General features: G+C 35.9%; 3 protein-coding genes across 3 annotated transcripts; all 3 read left to right on the forward strand.

Annotated features, from left to right (window-relative positions):
• The first annotated feature begins 3,983 nt into the window (after nt 1–3,983).
• LOC111556641 (olfactory receptor 8G1-like) lies at nt 3,984–5,121 on the forward strand. The gene has a single exon (XM_023239695.2). The coding sequence runs from the start codon at nt 4,136–4,138 to the stop codon at nt 5,093–5,095; it is 960 nt and encodes a 319-aa protein (XP_023095463.1). The 5' UTR covers nt 3,984–4,135; the 3' UTR covers nt 5,096–5,121.
• Nucleotides 5,122–10,740: 5,619 nt separating this feature from the next.
• On the forward strand, nt 10,741–11,757 carry LOC101097015. Its single transcript, XM_006936754.5, is given in 2 exon segments — nt 10,741–11,094; nt 11,096–11,757. Coding segments are annotated over 2 exon segments (936 nt in total). The 5' UTR covers nt 10,741–10,776; the 3' UTR covers nt 11,714–11,757.
• An 11,474-nt stretch (nt 11,758–23,231) lies between these two features.
• LOC101097273 (olfactory receptor 8G1-like) lies at nt 23,232–24,700 on the forward strand. Its single transcript, XM_003992512.5, has one exon. It carries the CDS (start codon nt 23,274–23,276, stop codon nt 24,267–24,269), a length of 996 nt encoding a protein of 331 aa, XP_003992561.3. The 5' UTR covers nt 23,232–23,273; the 3' UTR covers nt 24,270–24,700.
• The last annotated feature ends 595 nt before the right edge of the window (nt 24,701–25,295 follow it).

Genomic DNA, 25,295 nt, shown 5'->3' on the forward strand with positions numbered 1-25,295 from the left:
AGACAGAGCATGAGCAGGGGAGGGGCAGAGAGAAAGGGAGACACAGAATCCAAAGCAGGCTCCAGGCTCTGAGCTATCAGCACAGAGCCCAACGTGGGGCTTGAACTCACAAACCATGAGATCATGACCTGAGCCAAAGTCAGATGCTCAACCAACTGAGCCACCCAGGCGCCCCAAAATGTTAAAGCTTTTGATTCATAAACATGGGATAGCTTTTCATTCATGTAGGTCTTGCTTAATTTCTTTCAATAATGTTTTGTAATTTTCAGTGTACATGTCTTCTGTTTCTTTGTTTAATTTACTTCTAAGTATTTTATTATTTTTGATGCTATTAAACATGGATTTTATTTTTGGATTATTTATTGCAAGTGTATAGAAATACAGTTGAACATTGTATGTTGATCTTGTATTTGTCAACCTTGTTGAACTTGTTAATTACTTCTAAGATTTCTTTTGCAAATTCCTTAACATTTTCTATAGGTTACATCATGTAAGTTGTGAACAGAGATAGTTCTACTTCTTCCCTTCCATTGTGGATGTGTTTTATTCCATTGTCTTCCTTGATTGATATAGATAGAATCTCCAGTATAAGGATGAGTAGAAGTAGAGGGATGGCCATCATTGCCATGTTCCTCATCTTAGGGGATGATATTCAATTTTTTTTCCATTAAGTATAACGTTAGCTGTGTTTTTTTGTGGATGCTGTTGATGTTATTTAAAATATAAAACAATATTTTTTGACAGGGCTTATGCTCTTCAAATTGCATCATAACATTTTATTTTTTATTTTTTTAATATTTATTTATTTATTTGTTTGTTTGTTTATTTTTGAGAGACAGAGAGACAGAACATGAGGAAGGGAGGGACAGAGAGTGGAGTCACAAAATCAGAAGCAGGCTCCAGGCTCTGAGCTGTCAGCACAGAGCCTGATGGGGGGGGGGGGGGCTCGAACTCACTGACGGCAAGATCACGTGAGCCGAAGTTGGACGCTTAACCAACTGAGTCACCCAGGTGTCCCAACATCTTATTATTATTATTATTATTTTAAATCAAGGCGGTCCTTTGAGTCATTTAAGTTTGAGAAATCTTCAGGACATTATGTTAAGTGAAATAAGTCAGTCAGAAAAATACAAATACTGTATGATTTCACTTATGTGAGGTATGTAAAGTAGTTAAATTTATAGAAACATACAGAATAGGACTTAACAGGGCCCAAGGGAGAGAGAGAAAAGGGATTTATTTAATGAGTACAGAGTTTCAGATTTGCAGGATGAAAAATTTCTGAAGATCTGTTTCACAACAATGTGAACATATTTGACACTACTGAACTCTACACTTAAAATGGTCAAGATTGTAAATTTTATGTTATGTGATTTTTTTTTTACCACAAACAAATGAGGAAATCAAAGCAAATTTAATTTTGATCATTTGAATAAAAGAGAATCTTAGAGTTGTCATTATTCCTCTCAAGGGAGAGTCTGTTTCCTAAAGGAGGACAGGAGAGAAAGTTTTAGAGAAGATTTACAAACTCAAATACTTTCATGGGTCAAGTAGGTAGCAGAAGTATATAGAGGTTTTAAGTTTATAGAGAGTGGTGATTTGAAAACTGCATGTTCTGTAACATATTCTAAAGCTGTGCTATCAAGATAAAACATAGCTACTGAACTACTTCTGCCTAACTTGCTATTCCTTTTCTAGAAAGAGAGGAGAATGTGGCAGTCAAGCACTGGCCGCTGCAAGAAAGAAATTTCTTACACCATGACTTTGTAACATTCAGTTTGAAGTTGTAGTCTGCCAAAGGTATAATCACTACATTACGACTAAGCCTTTAGTAAAAATGTACTATATCCAATGGTCATGTGTTAATGGTGCTTTAAAAAAAAAAAAGGAAGAACACCGTGGGCAGTTTTATCACTTCCAGTCATTAATGGGTGGCAAAGATGGGAAAGGCCCAACAAGGAATTATTGTTGGAAAATGTATCTAAAGACAGCAGTGAGGCAGGCTGCAGTGTGAGCTGACTCGGGAAGATTTAAGACAAAAGCTCTTTTCCCAATATAGTTTCAAGAATGGTGACCCACTGTGGCACCTGGGTGGCTGGTTTAACGTCCAACTCTTGGTTTCTGCTCGGGTCATGATCTCACAGTTTGTGAGTTTAAGCCCCACATTGGGCTTTGTGCTGGCAGTGTGGATCCTGCTTGGGATCTTCTCTCTCCCTCTCTCTCTGCTCCTCCCCTGCTCTCTCTCTCTCTCAAAATAAATAAATAAACTTAAAAAAAAAAAAAAAGAATGATGATCCAGGTGGGGAGGGAGTATAGGAACAAATACATATATTACAAATTTCACTTTTTTTTAAGTTAAATAAATTTATATCTAAGAAGGCAAACAGTTTTACATGGTGCTATCACTAAAATCTGGATAAATAACTTTTAAAAATCATCAGTGTCTTGCTACCTAAAGATGTCTTCACCATCATAAGTGAATTCTATGCCTGTAGATGAAAGTGTCAACAGTAAGAGAAGGGCAGAAAACCATTTCCTATTTAAAAACATTTGAGATATACTTTTACATAACTAAGCAATAGTTAACAAAATAGTAAGCATGTGAAAACTGTAAATTCCAAAGACTGAGATTATTTTACTATAGAAACAATCATTAGTATTATACTAAAAAAATGTTGGAACTGGAAGACAGAGTACTACATAGAAGATTATATTTTGGCTTTATCTGTTTCCAGCCATATCTTGCACAGTGTAAACATAAATAGCACAGACAGATATTTTAGTGGCAGAATGGCACCGTGCTCCTAATAGTTTACGTGCAACTGACAAAGGCTTTTTGTTTTTATTTATTTCATGCTGTGAACCCAGTTGGTTCCCTTTATTCATACACTATTCATTGGGCAATCCATGCATAGATAGGTAACCAGTATCAGATTCATCTCTATAGAATCTTACCTAGACTCTGCTCTATTTAGAATCACTCAATAAATGTTAGTATCACTATTATGATTTTTTCTCCATCTCTTATGTTCTCTGAACTAGCATGTGTTTTGTACATGCTTTGGTTTTAGAAAGAATGGTTTTTCTGGCAGATATCAGTATTAGCTCAAGCCCATTATTATCACTTTTATTTCTCGTGGCTATTTTGAATTTTTCACCTATACTTTTAGGAAACTATCATCCACCCCTATAATGAAAAGCCACAGAGTCTCCACTACCAAGTAACTGAAGTTTCTGAATTTTAGTTTTCTCATCTGGGAAAAATAAATCAGATACCTTTTCTAAAGTGCCTGGACAGCAAACCGTTATGTACCTAATACACAGTAATATCACCAGTCTTTTCATTTTTGTTTTTTTTTTTAGTTTCTTTTTAAATTCCAGTTAGTTAACACATGTAATATTAGTTTCAGGTGTACAATATAGTGATTCAACAATTCCATACATCACCCAGTGCTCATCACCACACATGGACTCCTTAATGCCCATCACCTATTTAGTCAATCCCCCCCCCCCAACCCACCTCCCCTCTGGTAACCATCAGTTTGTTCTCTATAGTTAAGAGTCTGTTTCTTGGTTTACTCTCTCTCTATCTTTTTTCCCTTTGCTCATTTGTTTCTTAAATTCCATGTATGAATGAAATCATATGATATTTGTCTTTCTCTGACTGATTTTGCTTAGTGTAATAATACTGTCTAGCTCCATCCATGTCATTGCAAATGGCAAGATTTCATTCTTTTTTATGGCTGAATTATATTCATATATATATATATATATATATATATATATATATATATATATAAATGTTTACATTTTTACCCATTCATCTATCAATGGACACTTGGGCTGCTTCCACAATTTGGCTAGGATAAATAATGCTGCATAAACATAGAAGTGCATAAGACCAACTTTTACAGCATAGAACAAAAAAGGGATAGTTCTAACTGATATTTATTTACATGCCCCACATTATGGAGACCTCAGCGTCTTTGAGCGCTAACATAGATCAGGAACAGACAGCACTGAAGCTACATGGCTGAAAAGACAAATTCTGTTTCATACTACATTGCATGGTGGGACAATAAATATCTACCACAATTTTTCTTCTTCTCTTTCTACATAAAATTCCCAGAGGAAAATGACAGCAGGAAATCATTCCACAGTGACTGAGTTCATCCTTGCTGGGTTAACAGAGAGCCCAGAACTCCAGCTGCCCCTTTTCTTCCTCTTCCTAGGAGTCTATGTGGTCACGGTGGTGGGGAACCTGGCCATGATCACACTGATAGGGCTCAGTGCTCACCTGCACACCCCCATGTACTATTTCCTCAGCAATTTGTCCTTCATTGATCTCTGCCATTCCACTGTCATTACCCCTAAAATGCTAGTGAACTTTGTAACAGAGAGGAATTTCATCTCCTACCAAGCATGCATGACTCAACTCTACTTCTTCCTTGTTTTTGTTATATCAGAATGTCATATGTTGGCTATAATGGCGTATGATCGCTATGTTGCCATCTGTAACCCATTGCTTTACAATGTCACCATGTCTTATCAGGTTTGCTCCCGGCTGGTAGTTGGGGTGTATATCATGGGCTTGACTGGTGCCTCAGCTCACACAGGCTGCATGCTAAGAGTGCTTTTCTGTAAGGCTGACAGAATCAACCATTACTTCTGTGATCTTTTCCCACTGTTGGAGCTCTCCTGCTCCAGTACTTATATCAACGAGGTGGTAGTTTTGTGCTTCAGTGCATTTAATATCCTCGCCCCCAGCCTCATGATTCTTAGCTCCTACATCTTCATCATTGCCAGCATCCTCCGCATCCGCTCCACCGAAGGTAGGTGCAAAGCCTTCAGCACCTGCAGCTCCCACATCTCAGCTGTTGCCGTTTTCTTTGGATCCGCTGCGTTCATGTACCTGCAGCCATCATCTGTGAGCTCCATGAACCAAGGGAAAGTGTCTTCCGTGTTTTACACCATTATTGTGCCTATGCTGAACCCCCTGATCTACAGCCTGAGGAATAAAGATGTCAGAGTTGTCCTGAATAAGATCCTTGAAAAAAGAAGGAAATGGGTATTTTGCTTGAGAAAAGCTTTGTAATTCTCGGAGAGGGTTTGATAAGGAAACAATCCAGAGACAACAGTGCATGTCCACAAGTAATGAAATTGTTCATTCTACTTGATAATTTTGAAGAACAGTGCAGGAGGACTGGATTCATAGTGCCAGTCACATGGACAGCATCACCATATGATAGGGTATATTAGACATTGACCTGGGCACCATGTGGACACGATAGCACACCAAGTGTATTGGACATAGAGTTAGAAAGCAAAGTGCATGCAAACAAAATTTGCAGAATTGGGATATCTCCTAGAAATAGGATGCATAACAATGGTTATTTGCTAACTTAAATTGATGAAATAAGTCAAGTACAATTCCTTTGATAATACTTATTGCCTTATATTTTAATATGTTTTTCAAGACTTCACTTCTACTAGTTATAGGAAAGGATGGTATATTGTAAATCAGCATTATTAAAATATAGGGTTAATAAACTTTTAATTTTACATGTTTGGCATGAAGACTATGACTAACCACAATAGGTAACATACACTACCTGCCAGCCAAGGTCTTACCAGTAAGCTTTCCTTTCCCTCTTTTTTTTTTTTTTTTTAAATTCAAATATAGTTGACACACAATGTTACTTCAGTTTCAGGTATAGAACATACTGATTCAACATCTCTGTACATTATTCTATGCTTGCCCCAAACGTAGCTACCATCTGTCCCCATACAATACTATTACAATACCATTAACTACATTCCATTTGCTGTGCCTTTTATTCTTGTGAGTTACTCATTCCATAACTGCAGGCCTGTACCTCCCTCTTCCCTTCATCCCTTTTTGCTCATACCCCATCCATCTCCCCTCTGGCAACCAAAAGTTTGTTCTCTGTATTTACAGGTCTGATTCTACTTTTTGTTTATTCATTTTGGTTTTTCGATTCCACATATGTGCGAAATCATATGGTATTTGTCTTTCTTGGTCTGACTTATTTCACTTAGCCTAATACCCTTTAGGTCCATCTATGTTGTTGCAAATGGCAAGATCTTCTTTTATGACTGTGTAATATTCCATTGTATAGATATGCTGTATCATCTTTATCCACTTATGTATTGATGGACACTTGAATGGCTTCCATGGACACTTGAATGGCTATTGTAAATAATTCTGCAGTACACATAAAGGTGCATATATCCTTCTGAATTAGTGTTTTGTTTCCTTTGGGTAAATATCCAGTAGTGAAATTATTGGATCATATGATATTTCTATTTTTAGCTTTTTGAGGAACCTCTATACTGTTTTCCACAGTGGCTGTACCAATTTACATTTCCACAAACAATACACAAGTGTTCCTTTTCTCCACATCTTCACCAAAACTTATTTCTTGTCTTTCTGATTTTAGTCATTCTGACAGGTATAAGATGATATTGTAGTTTTGATTTGCATTTCCCTGATGATTAATGATGTTGAGTATCTTTTCATGTGCTGTTGGCCATCTATACATCTTCTTTGGAAAAATGTCTATTCAGGTCCCCTGGCCATTTTTAATGGGATTAAACCATCAGTTTTTATTACCAAACAAATAAAATGATTCAGTATTTATACAGAAATAAAATAATTTGTATAGCACACATATTACTTTGCTCCTCATCATTTCTCTTTATTTTAGAAAAAAATAAAGTTACCATATCTCCTTCTTACTCTAATTAGGAACTTCCCAGGGATTTATGCAATATTTAGCATATGCTTTCACTTAGGCCACAAGTTAAAATATTCCAAATATCACTGTTTTCTGAGTATATTATGAAATCTGAATACAGTTAACAGAGACCGATGAAAATAAAAACTTTCAGATCTTACATAACCAGGTTGTTTTCCCTGATTTATTACTTTGCCCTTGTGGGAAGGGACTTCAGAAAACTTTAGTGTATGTCTTATAAATTTCCTGAAATTTTGCATTTAAAAATGGGCTGGCATGAAATTCACCAGAGCTCTAACAATATCTCTCACATCCTTGGTTCTAATGTGTAACCTGATAAGAACAATGAATAACACTTTTGTGACACTATTAAGCCCTTGAGTACCAATGGAGAAAGGGAAATTCTAATTGTTTCTTTTCCCATGAGTGGATACTTGTGGGGTAAGATCCTAGTGGGAGGCCATTATCATTGTTTGCTCTTAATCAGACCCTTAGCATCTATACCCAGAGTGTAAAATCCTCAGATAATATCAACCAACCTTTGCAGGGGGACAGACAGTTTTGGGCATCAGCTTCACCAGAGATCAAGATCAGTGACTAAAAACAATGGCCAAAGGAGACTTATAGGCTATGACTCCCTCAGCACTAAAGAGTCCTGCAAGGTTGGTACTCCGAACTATCCACCAGCATCGTCAGATCATTTTTCCCTTCAGAACAATGAAGAAGAAAAGTGCACGGCACTGAATTCTCTGTGAAGAAGGAAAGCTATGTCTGAATCACAGTCCTTGGATTTTAAAATCTTAGCTTTCCACTCAGGCTCCTTTCCCAGCGCACACAGAGATGTACGCAGCCATTTCATCCTCGCCTGTCCTCGTTCTATTGTTCACACTTTCTCATGACCACAGGCCCCTTTGTTATCTCTCTGTCCCCTCTAGTTTAAAATTATGGCAGAAACTTTTTTGTTTACTCATTTCAACTCAGGCAGTGTGAGGGCTTTGCCGACTTAGATTGAGTCTATGTTAATATATCTCTAACCTTCCTTCATAATTTTATTAAACACATATCGATTGAGGGTCACTAGATGCAAAGCACTGTGCTAAGTACTGTATTGATTTTACAGTCTAGTAGAGAAGGGAAACCAGTAAATAACTCATACTAATTAATATAAAGTAAGTGCTTATGTAAAACACAAGAAATGTATTCATAGGCACACACACAAAATGGTCATGTTAACTGGGGCTCTCCTACTAAACTTTTCAAATATTTTTTTAAATGTTTATTTATTTTTGAGAGACAGAAAGAGAGAAAGAGTTTGTGTGTGTGTGTGTGTGTGTGTGGCAGAGAGAAAGGGAGACACAAAATCTGAAGCAGGCTCCAGGCTCTAAACTGTCAGCACAGAGCCCAAAGTGGGGCTGGAACTCATGAACCCCGAAATCATGACCTGAGCTGAAGTCTGACGTTCAATCCACTGAGCCACCCAGGTGCCTCTCTCATATTAAATTCTTAACTAAATGATCCTAACTGCTGAATAAACGTCATAAGGTAGATGGAATGGAAGAAGAGAAAAGCTAAAGGGATATGGTGAGTAAAAACTAACAGTCTACCAAATAACTAAATAACATGGTATTTGTTGGGATATAAAAAAGAAAACTTTGTTGTTATTGTTGTAAATCTTTGAATGACAAATTAGTTTGAACTTTATATGGAGACCTTGGAAAATACTGATTATTTTAAGAGGTTACTATTCAGTAAAAAAGTTGAAAATCTCTGTATTATCATGTATTCATGGAAAGAAACAACAAAAAGATCTGCTGAGGAAAGAAATTGGAAACTCTTACTACCATTATGGGAATGACAGTGTTGGGCGAATGAAAAACAGAGCAGGGAGATACTTAAATAGATTACAATTGAAACAACACTGACATTGATTAAGTTCTTACCAAGAGCCAGGAACTGTGCTGGGGACCTCACTTTACAGGTATCATTTAATTTAATTTTCACACGGGACAGAAATTAATGATTTCATTTTTCAGAACATTAGAGCAAATGTAGGACTGAATTTTTTGCATCAATGGCTACTATCAGGACCTATTAGAAGTACACAGTCATGAAAGTTGGAATTTAAAGAGATACTCAGGATTTAATCCAACCACCCATCTAAACCTTGCATCCATCAACAATATCTGCTCCATGGCCTTTTAGGCTGTGCTCTAACATTTCTGGCTATAAGATCAGATTATGTGTGAGTGTAATGTTCTCTGATGTGAAACCAGATATTTCTTCTAATAGTTTCAAGCAGGTCATTTGACTTCCTTCTCTTGGAGACATATAAAATGAGTCCAATATCAAAATGGGGAGCCTGGGTGGCTCAGTCAGTTAAGCATCTGACTCTTAATTTCGACTTAGGTCATGATCTTGGCTCAGGTAATGATCTCACAGTTCATGTGTTTGAGCCCTGCACTGGGGGTCCGTGCTGACAGCACTGAGCCTGCTTGGGATTCTCTCTTTCCCTCTCTCTCTGTCCTTTCCCAATTTTAGCATTCTCTCTCTCTCTATCAAAATAAATAAACTTAAAAAAATGAATCCAACATCTTTTAAATGTAGCATTATGTTGAACATTTGGCACTAACTGTTATGTGTCACATAAATCTTTTTTTGCTAATAAATATCCTCAGTTACTTCAGCCATTCCTTAAAAGACAAGATTTCTGATACTTTTTCTGAAAATTTCTAGTTTTTCTAAATCACAGAAAGTATTGTAACCCAAATTGGAAACAATAATCCAACTGTTGCTTGAGTATTAAGAAAATAAATTTCCATTTTCTAGAATCTCTTTAATTTCTTTGCAATCTAAATGAAATATATATTAGCCTTTCTTTAAAAAATCACATTGTTGTCTCGTATTGAATTTAATCTAAAATTTGTAGTTGTATTTTGCACATGTTCTAATAATCCATACTTCTATCATCTTTCAATTTGGTAGAGAGTACATGAGAAATACATGATAAGAAGACACCAGGTGTTTTTCGTCCAAAACCTTTCTCATATTTTGGGAATAAGTGTAGTTTTCTGGCCTCCACCACCAACATGAAGTCCAATTAACTTAAACCATTTATAATCCTCTGCTTCTCTGGCCATAGTGATGGAATATATTACCTAAATTTTGGCCATTGTGTCACTCCCCTGGGATTAGTTGAATTTATAAACAAAGGAAGACAGTTTTCACTATGGGAGAAGTTGTTGAGGTGTAAGTATGCTATGTTCTTACCTTATGAGGCGGTAGCTTTCTTCCTGGGTGAAGGAACCCTCGACAAGCAGACTAGCAGAATTCCAGGTGGGATGGTATTGGTAGTTGCCCAGTTCTTCAGGTTTTGATTCGGAGTTCGAATTCTAGTAAGGAAAATGATTCAGGTCAAAATAACAACTTCTAACAGAGTTGTGAATCCTATGTTTATTAATTGTAGAAAACAAGTTACTCTTTCTTATTTTGAATTAAATGAAAATTTAATCATTATGCCATTTGATAAGTATGACATTAATGTATACATATAGGATACCCCAAAGGATATAGGAAAGAGTCATTAGAAATAACAGTAGTTGAATTACCATATTGTAACCTGAAACTAGTTATTAGACTGCATGTTAATTAACTGGAATTTGAATAAAGACTTAAAAAAAAGAAATAATGGTAGTAACTCTCCTACTAACTAGCTCAAAAAAAATCTAAAACTTGGTATTTTCTGTTAAAAATTAGAAATATCTTAATTATAACTTTCTTGAATTTTCCTCTGGTCAGCTGGAATCATAGGTTGCCCTAGAGTGATGGAAGAGATTCAAGAGATACCAACATTATGAATGTCCCTTGATGAGGAATAAAATAATGATCTCCATAAAATTATTTTGTCTCTCTCTCTCTCTCTCTCTCTCTCTCTCTCTCTCACACACACACACACACACACACACACACCACAAGTACACTCATTTTCTGTTTTTTAAGCTTAGAACCAGATGAGAGGATAATGGACCCTGGAAATAATTCCACAGTAACTGAGTTCATCCTCGCTGGGCTAACAGAGAAGACCGGATTCCAGCTGCCCCTTTTCTTCTTCTTCCTAGGAGTCTATGTGGTCACGGTGGTGGGGAACCTGGCCATGATCACACTGATAGGGCTCAGTGCTCACCTGCACACCCCCATGTACTATTTCCTCAGCAATTTGTCCTTCATTGATCTCTGTCATTCCACTGTCATTACCCCCAAAATGCTGGCGAACTTTGTGACTGAGACGAACATAATTTCCTACTCAGCATGCATGACTCAGCTCTATTTCTTCCTTGTTTTTTGCTATCTCAGAGTGTCACATGTTAGCTGCAATGGCTTATGACCGCTATGCTGCCATCTGCAACCCCTTGCTTTACAATGTCGTCATGTCTTCACACATCTGCTTCCGGCTCACAGTGGGAGTTTATATTTTGGGCATCGTTGGATCTACAATCCATACGGGTTTTATGATGAGGCTCCTTTTCTGCCAGAGCAATGTGATTAACCATTATTTCTGTGATCTCTTTCCACTCCTGGAGATATCCTGTTCCAGCATCTTCATCAATGAATTATTGGTCCTAGTCTTGAGTGCATTTAACATTCTGACTCCTGCCTTCACCATCCTTGCCTCCTACATCTTCATCATTGCCAGCATCCTCCGCATCCGCTCCACCGAGGGCAGGTGCAAAGCCTTCAGGACCTGCAGCTCCCACATCTCCGCTGTTGCCGTTTTCTTTGGATCTGCTACGTTCATGTACCTGCAGCCATCATCTGTGAGCTCCATGGACCGAGGGAGAGTGTCCTCTGTGTTTTATACCACCATTGTGCCCATGCTGAACCCCTTGATCTATAGTCTGCAGAATAAGGATGTCAAATTTGCCCTGAAGAAAATTCTGGGCAGTAGAAAATGTTCATGAATAGAATCAATATCATAATGTCATATCAGAAGCAGGTCTTTCAGATTTGCTGAGATATGTAATGTGTTAGGTTTATTGTACACATTTTTGGAAATCCAATGACACTTCCCCAAAGAACACAATTCCTAAATTCCCCTCTAGGCCACTCCTGTAAACCTTATTACAGTGATTATGTGTGGAGAAATACTAAGAATGAAATCAAAGACTCTTGAGTATGAAAGGAGCCTCAGGTTTATATTTAATAATAATACACACAACAATAATAACGATGATGATGATGATGATGAAGATAATAATTATAGCATATGTTATGACATCCTATGAAATTTGAAGTATTGTGTCAAGCATTTTAAGTAAATAACTTTATTTAATATTTATTCTGTCACAGAATGTGCTATTTTCCTTCGAAAGATGAGGATATAGAACCTTATTTGGTTTGTAGGTGCCCTGGTCCTAAACATAATAACGATCTTTCTACAAAATTGACTCCATGGCCCACAATTTTATTCAAAGTGGTACTTTGGCCCCGGATGATGGTGGATAAGTCTGGGACATCCTTGAGAATTTCTTTCTACACATATATCATCTCCAGTTCCCTATGTGACTGATGCTTTCGTATAAATAATTTCAACGCGAACTGCACTTTTATTTCATGTGATACAAAGAAAATAATAAAAATCTTTCAAACCTGTACAGATCAAAGCCAAAACACAGCAAGCATGGAGACTCATTGTGGAATCTCTTTACAGAGTTTCACGTTATTATACTTGAAAACAACCGGTTTTGTCCTGCTCAGTTGTATCATTTTCTTGTGGTTCATGTTCTTTTCCCCAATAATTTAGAAAGAGTTGCCGTTTCATGACAATTGTCTCTTTGAGACAACTCTTCTTTCCTTTCATATTTTGTTCTTCTGTTTTTGGGCATTTAAGATCTTGTAACTATACATTTACATAATAGTCTAAACTGTTGTCTTGTGTCTCTTCCTGGTTCACACCATCCACATCAGTATTGTCAGATCAATGTCCTTAGGATAATGTGCTGTTATTCACCTGATATAAAAAGTTGCAGTATTTACACATAGTTTCCAAATATAGGACAAAAATAAATATCTTACCACTCTTGTACCCATTATGTATCCACTCACCGATTGCAAACATTTGTTTTCAAAAAGCTGTCATATTTACTATTTGACTTAATTTTCATCAGTTGTGTGAAGCAAGGGAAAAAAGGCTACAAGTGCACCACACACATTAGGTGTGATTCCTAGTCCAGTGTTCTGTCCAACAGACACAGAAAGACTCACATAGGACAAACAAAAAGAGTCCTGGTAGGTAGACCTTTGAATTACCTGGGCTTAAGCTTCTATATGAAATACAGACCATGTGAAAGGTAATGGTCTCATCGTTAAGAAGGAAAAGCCTCTGCAGACCCAGAAAATCATGTTACATTTGGGGTGATGTGGCAAAGCTATGAAAAGAGAAAAGTTACAGAGGACAGTTCATGAATCACCTCTGGGTCACTGTCAGACATATCTCCTTATTTTAGTGAAGGGAGGTGCTACACATTTTTTAATCAGGGAAGTGAAACAATTAGCTTAGCATGTTAGTAGTATCACACTTACGCTGGTTGGAAGATAATGGAAAGACAACAAGGCTGAATCAAGACCGGTCAGCAGCCATTTGATTGTTCTAAACAGGACACTTCATGCAGTGACATTGGAGCTAGAAAGGAAGGAAAGTCTCAAGAGATTTTTGAAAAGTGGATTGTTCAGACATGGCTGAACCGAGGTGAGTTGAAGTTACAGGAAACTGTGAGAATGGATACAAATTTCTAATTTGGATTACTAAATGGAAGGATGACGATTGTTGAACTCTCAAGATTAAGCTCACTAAACCTAAGTAACAATTCATAGCGACGCAACTGGGACACGTAAGTCTTGGCAACATTCAAATTTCTGTCTCCTTGTTTCTCTTTATATATTATCTCCTGAATCTGTACATATACACTGACAGAATGAACACTATAGCTACTATGAATTTAATATTTTCATTATTGTGCAATCATTTATGGAAAGGTCTGTTCCTACCCTTCCCTTTTCTGACTTTAACCAAGTTCCAACTCCCTTCCCACTTCTTTCGTTCAGGACACATCTTAGTCTGTTCACTTGTAAGGTTGCTTTCCCGACACATAGTATTGTACCATAAACATTCCAGAATCCTGCAGCCACTGCTATTCCAAAGATAAAAAGCTTTGTAATGCATGGACATATGGGACCTTGCTTGAATTTGAAAGAATTATAGTGGAAGGGATTCAAAACAAGAGATCATCTAACATCTTGTTCCTCAATGTGATCCATAGACCAACAGCATTGGAATAGCCTGAGAATTTGTTAAAAATTCATAATCTCTAGCCATACACTAGATTTACTAATTCAGAATCTGCATTTGAATGAGATCCCTAGATTACTCTCATGCACACTAAATTTTGAGAAGCTTTTTAATAAATATTGATATCTGACCTTGGACTTTAAAATTTTGATTTAATTGCTGTGGAGTACACCCTTGGTATTGAGATTAATAAAACTTTTTTTTGATGTTTTAAAATGTGCATCTAAAATTCGAAAATTGAGAAACACTAAGATGCAACCAACCTTAAATTTCTTTAAAGAGAATTGAACCTGATATATTTAACCATATTTTATAAGAGTTTCCCTGATGTGAGCATCCAATTTACCTTGATTCAGATTGGAATGCTTTCAAATATTCCTATTAATGAAAAAAAGTCTGAAAATATATAATAAAGGAAAGGAATATGAAACATAGATGCCTGATAATAAAATACAGTAAAACCTTGGTTTGAGAACATAATTCGTTTCAGAAACGTGCTTGTAATCCAAAGTGCTTGTATATCAAAGCGAATTTCAAGAACTATGGGCTCAGTTGTGATCACGTGACATTCGACCTCATGTACTACTTGTATTGCAAGACATGGATAATTTACCAAGTTAAAATTTTTCAGAAATGTTTGCTCATCTTGTGGAACACTCACAGAACAAGTTACTCACAATCCAAGGTTTTACTGTACTGTCTTTATTTTTATTTTTATTTTTTAACGTTTATTTATTTTTGGGACAGAGAGAGACACAGCATGAACGGGGGAGGGGCAGAGAGAGAGGGAGACACAGAATCAGAAGTGGGCTCCAGGCTCTGAGCCATCAGCCCAGAGCCCGACGCGGGGCTCGAACTCCCGGACCACGAGATCGTGACCTGGCTGAAGTCGGATGCTTAACCGACTGCGCCACCCAGGCGCCCCTGTACTGTCTTTAAATACACAATTTAGCAAATGGAATTATTGGTAACAAGGACCTCAAAAAGGCAAATATTATATCAATATTCGGAGTTCTTGTCCCATAACTTCAAAATTCAATTATACACAGATTTTACTTTTTGAATCAGGTAAGTACGTTACCTACTTATGCATAAAATAAATTACACATATTTTGTGCGAGGAAATAGATGGTTCAATCCATTATTTTAAAATTAGTAACCCTATTCCACATAAGACACCTTGGCAGGATATGCCCTGATCCTCTAAAACCTGCTATTCACAGTGTGGACTGTGAACCAAAAGCACTGGCTAAGAGTTTGTAAGAAATGGATAATCTGATCCGGCTGGATCACTCTCTGCATTAAAAAAAAAAAAAAAAAAATCCTAAGGTGCTCCTGTGAGCAAATCTTTATCACTAATTGGTAAGTTCAGAATTGAAAAAGAATCTCTCTAGAAGCAAAAAATTACACAACTGGGAAATGCCAACTGCAATTGCTTCTTTTCTCAAGAGCTGGTTGATGAGACATGGAAATCCTCAAGAGTATTTGTCCCCACGTTATTTGGTGCCTGGCATGCCTAAATCCAGGACCCATTTTCAGAGAGCAGCGATCAGAAGTGATCAGGGAACTGTGAAGGTAAGGGGTTTGCTACTCTGAAGCTGGAGAAACACAAACTGGAGACCTACAATTGGAGACGCTGGCCTGTGTCACAGACCTGCTCAAAAAGTGGCTCAGGGACCAGTGGCTGTGCCTGCCGTCTTGGCACTAAAGATAGCGGAGTGTGGCGTCCCCAGTACCAGCATGAGTGTTTTCTGCTCTAAGAGCATGTAGAAATACAATCTGGCATTGAAGTTTCTAGGAAGAAGAGAGGTGACTGTGCTCATCTCACCTTTGTGATTTGAGATGATTAAGTCTGGAAGTAATTACCTTGGAGTTCAGGCAAATATTCCTCAATACATTTATTTATTGATTGATTGATCTATAAAATACTTTTGGCAATTCTCCTTAATGTCCCAAACATTGTGCCACACACTTGGGACACAGAGGAGAAGAGGTCTGATTTGGTCCATCATCTGACTTCTAAGGTAGTTCAAGTCTGAAAATGTGCTGTTTAGAAATGACAGTTTTCTGAGAATGCAGTTGAAAGGTCTGATCAATTACAAGGAATTGGATAATGTTTCAAAAGTTTCTTCAATTTAAATGAGATTTGAAAAGGAAAATGATATTTAACAGACAACAGAGAGACGAAGAATTGGTAAAGCCATTTCATGTGAAAAAATAGCAAATAAAAAAAGGTAGACAGTTGAGAAAACATGCCATATTCCAGGAGCTGACAGAAGCCAAATGTTTTGTGGTGGAGGAAGACGATACAAAAACTAAGGGTGGAGAAAGGCAAGAGTGTGGATTTTTGTACTTAATCCTAAATTCAATTAAGGAAATCTTTTCTCCAGTGTCCCTGAATGGGGATTATCAATTGGTTTATGGTTGAGTGTATTTTATCACTAACAATAAATAGTTCATTCCATTTCTAATAAATGTTAGAATATTTTTCCTTACATTGGTTAAAGGGTATATATATTCATGAATGTTTCCAGCACATACACACAATGAACTCTCTTCCTGTTTGATAATGCAAGTTATCCCATTACATTCAAATATTTTCCAAACTCTTGATACTGCTGCATGCTTTCTATAGTGTCAATGCCCCTCCTCCTCAAAAAAAAAAAATCCATAACTAATACAGAACTATGGATATAAATGGATATACGTGTAGCACAGTGCTTCCTAGCCTCATGGCACACCTGGAATATTTAATATTGATGTGGCATAATGGGGTAAGGGGATGAGATAGTTTGTGGCTGTTGGTGACCAGCTAAGAGGCTCTGTATGTTCTAAGCTGCCCCCACTATCCTGAGGGCTAAAAAAAAAATACTTCACCATTGTGATCATTTCATGATATTCCAATTCTTCAGCGCTTGAGTTGGGGGGAAGCTATATTATCGATCTTATGTGGATTATTCATCATCATAGTCTAGCATTTTTATAAATGAAATCAAAATCTCCCATTGACATTTCTTTCACCCACTATTCTATGGGTTTTACTGATTTAATAAGGAATATGCTTATTTTATGTTTTCATAAGAATTACATTCAAACCACATACCGTGTACAGGAAGAATTTTTTTAACTTACGTTAGAAGTTAACAATTATTTTCTCCACCGAGTTCTAACTTGTTTGCTTTAACTATTTTCTTTTTTTTTAATATGAAATTTACTGCCAAATTGGTTTCCATACAACACCCAGTGCTCATCCCAACAGATGCCCTCCTCAATGCCCATCACCCACTTTCCCCTCCCTCCCACCCCCCCATCAACCCTCAGTTTATTCTCAGTTTTTAAGAGTCTCTTATGGTTTGTCTCTTTCCCTCTCTGTAACTTTTTTTCCCCTTCCCCTCCCCCATGGTCTTCTGTTAAGTTTCTCAGGAACCACGTAAGAGTGAAAACATATGGTATCTGTCTTTCTCTGTATGACTGCTTGAACTATTTTCAGTGTCTGGGTTCATTTTCCTGGTAGTCCTTTAGGGCAGAAGTTATAGTTGTATGATGGTATTGTTGATGGTAGGGTTTACACCATACGACGAGGGAGTGGCAATTTCTCAAACCAAGCTGAACTCACAAAAGGAAAACTCCACAGAGTTTGATTCCACAATGCTTTTTACAACTGTACTCCCCACCATGACTACTACAGTCCAAGTAAGTAAATGGTAGAAGGAAAAGTCTTCAATATTTATGATGTTCAGTGACCTTATCTCATTCTTTGATGTTACATGATTTATATTGTAAACCGGCTCTGGCTGGACTTTTTATTGCCATTATCATATATGCTGAATTTTTAATGACCAAACTTGAATGTAATAGACAGGGACCCCTATATGCTTAATTTGTCTTTATGTTTATAGGGGGCATAGTTTTTTTCACAAGAAAGATATTTTTCAGAGCCTTATATTGATCCTATGGACATTAGGCTATGACAAATTATAGAAAATACATTTTTACACTTGCTCTTAGTCAAAAGGCTGAGAAATGATTAGAAAATACATTTTTAAATAAATAAAAACTCAAATACATTTAGGTTCATAACTCTGAATCAGTTAAGGAAACCATCCAAAATTTTTATTTCTCTCTGACTTCACTCTGATTTTATTGCCACATTGTGTCTAATTATAAGGAATATTAGACCTCCTTAAAATCAAGTCTCTACACAATATTTTCTCTAGCTATTAGCACAGGTCCGTTGGGTTGTTTTAAAAGTCAACTTCACTATTGATTATTAGGCTATTCCTCCCAAATTCATTTAATCCCTAAGTTAGATGATCACAACATTTACATCTTAATCTTTAGAAAGTATTGAAAAATATGTAACAAAATAGGAATTAGATTTTAAATTCTATTAGAGCAAGGAGTATGTCATTTTACTTTTCATATCTCTATACCTCAGCCCAGTGTCGGGCACTCTGTTGTCCCTCAGTAATTTTTGCTCAATTAAACCAAAGAAAGAGAGAAGCTCTCCATTTGAATCAATAGACTGACTTTAACTTCTTAATCCAATTATTACCCAACAATCACCAGAATTACTCTGATAGTTTTGTTTGTTTTCTTTTAATTTTATTTTTAGAAAGTTCAGTTCTATAAACTTTCTCACCCTCAGAGATTCTGATTCACAATGTCTAGAATAGGGGTAGAAATTTTATATTAAACAAAGTCTCTCCAGATGAGTTGAGAGAATTTTGAAAGTTATGAATAAAGGAGTTTTGAGAATATTTTTAAATATGCAAAAGCGATTAAGAAAATATCAAAAATAGAATCCAACTACTAGATATTGGAATGAGAGGGAAGGTGATGGTTACCACTTTAACTTTTTAATAAAAAGTAATTTTACCTATGACATGGAAAGTTTGTTTAATGTTCAAAGTTGATAATTCTAGAAATAGCAATATGAACACATTATTTAGAACTCTGGAGGTAACCTTCAGAAAAAAATGGAAAAGAAAAAAAAACTTTACCAGAGATATTCTGCAGACATTACGTTATTGCTCAGGAACAGACCAACAGCACAGGGAGGGTGATTCAAGAAATTCTGTTTTTCATTATAATTATGTTTACAGTCATCATTTTTGTAAATACTGTAATTTCCCTAGATAACCCCGATCAACCATATTGAGGAATCCTTGACCACTTTGTGTCAGATATGGTCTTCTACATCTGGCTGAAGTCTAGCACAGTCTGTAGAGCAACCAGCCCATGGAATTCTATATTACCTACAGCTTATTAGTATTACCTGTGCTACCTGCATATATGAAATAACAATAAATTGTGTCTGTGTTCATATTGAACAACTGACATAAAATTCTTCTGACTTGGACAAATAGGATTCTAGAAAGAAAGGCATTTACTGATCCAATATGTATAAATTAAGTAAAAACAGATATAAGGAGAAAGGGATATAGAGAATGAAGTCTAGCACAGGAAAATGTGCTAGAGTTTCTATAGTACAATATTTAAAACCTTTTGAGAATCAATATCATGATTCTCCTCTGATATGATACTAAGTTGATATTTTCCATAAATCCATGAGATGACCAGAAGTAGCCAAATGATCCCTTCAGGACCCTACATGTGTGTTAATATACTGATTATCTGTTTAGAAGTTCTATCTAGTAAGAGTGCCTGGGTGGCTCAGTCAGTTAAGCAGCCAGCTTCGGCTCAGGTCATGATCTCATTGTTTGTGAGTTTCAGCCCCACATTGGGCTCTGCGCTGACAGCTCAAATATATATATATTTTATATTTTATATATATTTATATTTATGTTATATATAATTATATATAATTATATATAATTATTTACATTTATATATATTTATAAATATATTTATATATAATTTTTATATTTATATATGCATATATATTTATATGTAATTATATTATATATCTAATAAATATAATATATATATTTATATTATATTATAGTTATATATATATATATATATAACATCTGGCAATACCAGATGTTGGTGAGCAGCAACTGGACTGATACAAAACTGGTGGGATACCAATATGGCTCAGCCACTTTGGGGAAGAAGTTGGCAATTTCTTGTAGATTGAAATAGACAATCCAACAATTAAAGTAAGTCCACATTAAAACAGATCTAGGGATGACAAGTGTGGAGCCTGCTTGGGATTCTCTCTCCCTCTATGCCCCTCCCCTGCTCTCACACACGCTCTCTCAAGCTCTGTCTCTCTCAAAATAAATAAACTTAAAAAAAAAGTTGCGCTCCCAACAATAGATAATAGCAAGTGGTCACGATATATATATTTAGCTAGTGAGCCTGCTTTGGATACTTATATACTTATATTTTATAAGTATATACTTATATATACTTATATACTTATATATACTTATATACTTATATAAGTATATACTTACATAAGTATATAAGTATAATTATATTATATATCTAATAAATATAATATATTATATTTATTATTTATATTTATTTATATATATATTATATATTTATAAACATATTTATATATATTTATTTATATTTATTATTTATTATATTTATATATTATATATTTATATTATATATTATATATTTATATAAATATTATATATCCATTATATTTATTATTTATTATTTATTATTTATGTATATATATTTATAAATATATTTATATATATTTATTATTTATATTTATTATATATTATAATATATAATATAATATAATATATATTATAGTTATATATATATAACTATATATATAATAGTTATATGTATATAACTATATAACTATATAACTATATAACTATATAACTATATATATATATATATATATATATATCGTGACCACTTGCTATTATCTATTGTTGGGAGCGCAACTTTTTTTTTTAAGTTTATTTATTTATTTTGAGAGAGACAGAGCTTGAGAGAGTGTGTGTGAGAGCAGGGGAGGGGCATAGAGGGAGAGAGAATCCCAAGCAGGCTCCACACTTGTCATCCCTAGATCTGTTTTAATGTGGACTTACTTTATTGTTGGATTGTCTATTTCAATCTACAAGAAATTGCCAACTTCTTCCCCAAAGTGGCTGAGCCATATTAGTATCCCACCAGTTTTGTATCAGTCCAGTTGCTGCTCACCAACATCTGGTATTGCCAGGGTATTTGTGGTTGTTCATCACCCAGTCCAATGTAGGTGTATAGACGTGTCTCATTTAGTTTTAAATTTTCATGTCCTTGGTGACTAAGGATATTGAGTATATTTTCATATACTTATTGACTATTCAAATGCATTTTTGTGAGGAATCTGTTCATATATTTTAAACTTTTAAAAGTTGCTTGTATTTACATTAAAATTGCAAACTTTGGGACACCTGGGTGGCTCAGTTGGTTAAGCAACCGACTCTTAATTTCGGCTCAAGTCATGATCTCACTATTGGTGAGTTCGAGCCCCACCAACTCAAAGCTTGTGCTTTGGGATTAACTGTTCATTTTCTTTTCTTTTCCTTTTTTTTTTTAATGTTTATTTATTTGTTTTTGAGAGAGAGAGAGAGCGCACAAGTAGGGGAGGGACAGAGAGACAGGAAGACACAGAATCCAGAGCAGGCTCTGGATTCCAAGCTGTCAGCACAGAGCATGACACAGAGCTTCAACCCACGAACCATGGGTTCATGACTTGAGCCGAATTCAGACACTGAGCCACGCAGTCTTCCCACTTTTCATTTTCTTAATGGTCATTTTTATTTTTATTTTTTTTAATATGAAATTTATTGTCAAATTGGTTTCCATACAATACCCAGTGCTTCTCCCAACAGGTGCCCTCCTAATTTTGATGAAGTACAAGTAAACAATTTTTATGGTTAGTTTTTTTGTTGTTTATATCTTTTGTTTTTGTTATTATTCTTGTGTACATATATATACATACATATATATCCTTTTTTAAAAAAATCTAAAACTACTCCAGGATCTAAAAGATTTTCTTCAGTCCCTTCTTTCTGATGTTTTAGTCTTTGTGCTCAGATCTGATTGCAGGTTTATATTGGAGCAGAAGTGAGATAGAAATTTTTAGATTTTTTTGTATTTTCTATATTTACATAAATTCAACTCTAATCCATTTGAAATGTTTACTTTGGTGCACATAATGGTAAAATAATCTTTTTGCCATTTAACTGAATAGGGAGGACGTTTGTAATTCTGTTTTCTAATTTTATGCCTCTGCTTTGTATCAAAGATGAAGGAACAGAAAGAAGGGCTGAGATACTAACATTTCTGTTTCTGTAATTTGAAGTAAATTACAGCTTATTTTGCAAATGATAAACTGTTAATCATGAAAAACAACACAGTAATTGATTATTCTCACTTTCTGATTGATAAATCTCTCCCAATTTTATGACAAAGTGGATAATATTATTATTTCTCTTTTATAGATTTAGAAGGCAAGACACAAAGAGATTGATTGACTTGTTCCAAGGGTATCAGCTACTAACTGAATGACGGTATCAGAATCTGAATTTAAGGCCTGCCTTTTAACCACTACTCATACTGCTTTCTTCCAAGCAAAGGGAGAAGTACTTGGCCCAGGACCACAAAGCCACTAATGGTGGGCCAATCCACTTGGTAGATTTGTACAATGATAGCTGTAGGTGTTGTTTCATCTGAATAATAGTATTTAAACATCTGAAGACTTTATGTAGAGATTCAGATTTCCTGATAATTATTTTTAAAATGTAAAGATCTGAAAATCATAAGATCTCATGCATTTCTGCCAGAAATTAATTGCAGGCTATTAACGCTTAGCAGTATTTGGTCTCCTCAAGGTGTCATGATGCCAGTTCTACTCATCTACACTGGCTTCTCTAAATATTTAGGTTTCTGAGCCTCAACTGAGAAATATTGGCTTGATTATCGTTGAAATGTTCAAAATGGGAAACACTTGGCAATTTTTAATGATTTATAAACATGGTTATTTTTATATAAATACATTTATTATATTGAAAATATATTATATATATAATAATATATATATTATTATATTGAAAATGAGGCTTAATAAATATTAAATCATGATGAATTTCACTTATGTAAGTTGACCTAGAGTTAAATAACCATATAGACCAAGAGGATATCTAAAACAAGAATCATCTACATGGGGCATCCTACTCTAAATAGAGATAATGAAGTTTTCCCAACAACCATGTTTTTCTCTGTCCCCTTCAGAAACCACTCACAGGAACATGGCAGCAGAAAATCTTTCCACAGTGACTGCGTTTATCCTCACTGGGCTAACACAACAGCCAGAACTCCAGCTGCCCCTTTTCTTTCTCTTCCTAGGAGTCTATGTGGTCACAGTGGTGGGGAACTTGGTCATGATCACACTGATAGGACTCAGTGCTCACCTACACACCCCCATGTACTACTTCCTCAGTAATTTGTCCTTCATTGATCTCTGCCATTCCACTGTCATTACCCCCAAAATGCTAGTGAACTTTGTGACAGAGATGGACACCATCTCCTACTCTGAATGCATAACTCAGCTCTATTTCTTCCTTGTTTTTGCTATCTCAGAGTGTTACATGTTAGCTGCAATGGCATACGACCGCTATGTTGCCATCTGTAGCCCCCTGCTTTATAATATCAACATGTCCCATCAGGCTTGTTTCTCCCTGATTTGGGGAGTGTATATTATAGCCCTGGTTTGTGCATTTGTTCATACAGTCTGCTTGTTTAGAGTTCACTTCTGCAAATTTGCTGTGATCAACCATTATTTCTGTGATCTTCTTTCCCTCTTAAAGCTCTCCTGTTCTAGCACCCACGTCAATGAATTACTGATTCTAGTCTTTAGTGCAATTAATATCCTCGCCCCCAGCCTCATGATTCTTAGCTCCTACATCTTCATCATTGCCAGCATGCTCCGCATCCGCTCCACCGAAGGCAGAGCCAAAGCCTTCAGCACCTGCAGCTCCCACATCTCAGCTGTTGCCGTTTTCTTTGGATCCGCTGCGTTCATGTACCTGCAGCCATCATCTGTGAGCTCCCTAGACCGAGGAAAAGTGTCTTCTGTGTTTTATACTATTGTTGTGCCTATGTTGAATCCCCTGATCTACAGCCTGAGGAATAAAGATGTCAATGTCGCACTGAAGAAAATGCTAGAGAGAAGAATATTCTTGTGATTAGAAATAACATGAGGATCATTTATTAGTCTCAGTCATTGTCTGTTACATTGTATGAATCAATATGTTTAATTCCAGCCCATTTGTCAATACACATTCTCAGTTAGTGGGATTCTATTCACATTATTTCTTACTCCTATGGCCTTTTGATGTCACTGCTCTCTGGATTTTTCTCTCATGAGTATCACTGAGACACAGATTAGAAGTACTAAGGATGACCTGGATACATGGACCCACTAATGCCACTACCATCACCTCCTCCCCTTGTCTTCGGTAAACTGATAAAAACTCAGTTTGCAACCATAATGAAAGTATCTTCCAGAAGTGCTTAGCCATATCCTTTTCTTCTATGCAGTCAAAAATATAAAAATCATAGCAATGTAATGACTGTAATCTCTAGTTTTTGCACACCTCTAACCTGGGAAAACCTCTTTCCCACTATATCCTACCCTGTACTTTCTGAGTTATTTCCTCTATTTCATACTTAAGAAACTTAAGAAACTTTTTCCCTCTCTTTCATACATAAGAAACATTTTTTCTTTTTATGCTGAAGGGAAATCTAACTTTTTATTAGTTCCATTTTTTCTTTTTTTACTGGTTATTAACCGTGGAAAAGCACAGAACGTTAAATCTGAGTTACAGGCCCATGTGGGTGTTGTTATTGTCCCCAATCCAATATCCTCCTGCTTTGGCATCGGTTAATTAGTTTGCAATGATCTGTGTATTGTCCAAGTTCACACTAGACTGTAATCTCCATCAAGGTAGACCCCTGTTCATGCAGTTCAGTGCCATATCTCCAAATAGCAGAATGCCTGCTACCTAGAGGGTCTTGATAATTTTCTTGGTAATTACTTTCCCCCTATAAAATATTCATATGAAAACTAATATTTATCCAATGTAGGTCTTCACCCATTAACCCCTTCAAGTGATATATGTGGCTTTCTGGTTTCAGTTTAAATCAATGAGGTGTAACTTTGGAGAATTCTCTAAGGATCTCTAAGATAACTTGTAGCATCCCTAGTTGTT

This window comes from Felis catus, chromosome D1 (genome assembly GCF_018350175.1).
Source record: "Felis catus isolate Fca126 chromosome D1, F.catus_Fca126_mat1.0, whole genome shotgun sequence".
Taxonomy (NCBI): Eukaryota; Metazoa; Chordata; class Mammalia; order Carnivora; family Felidae; genus Felis; species Felis catus.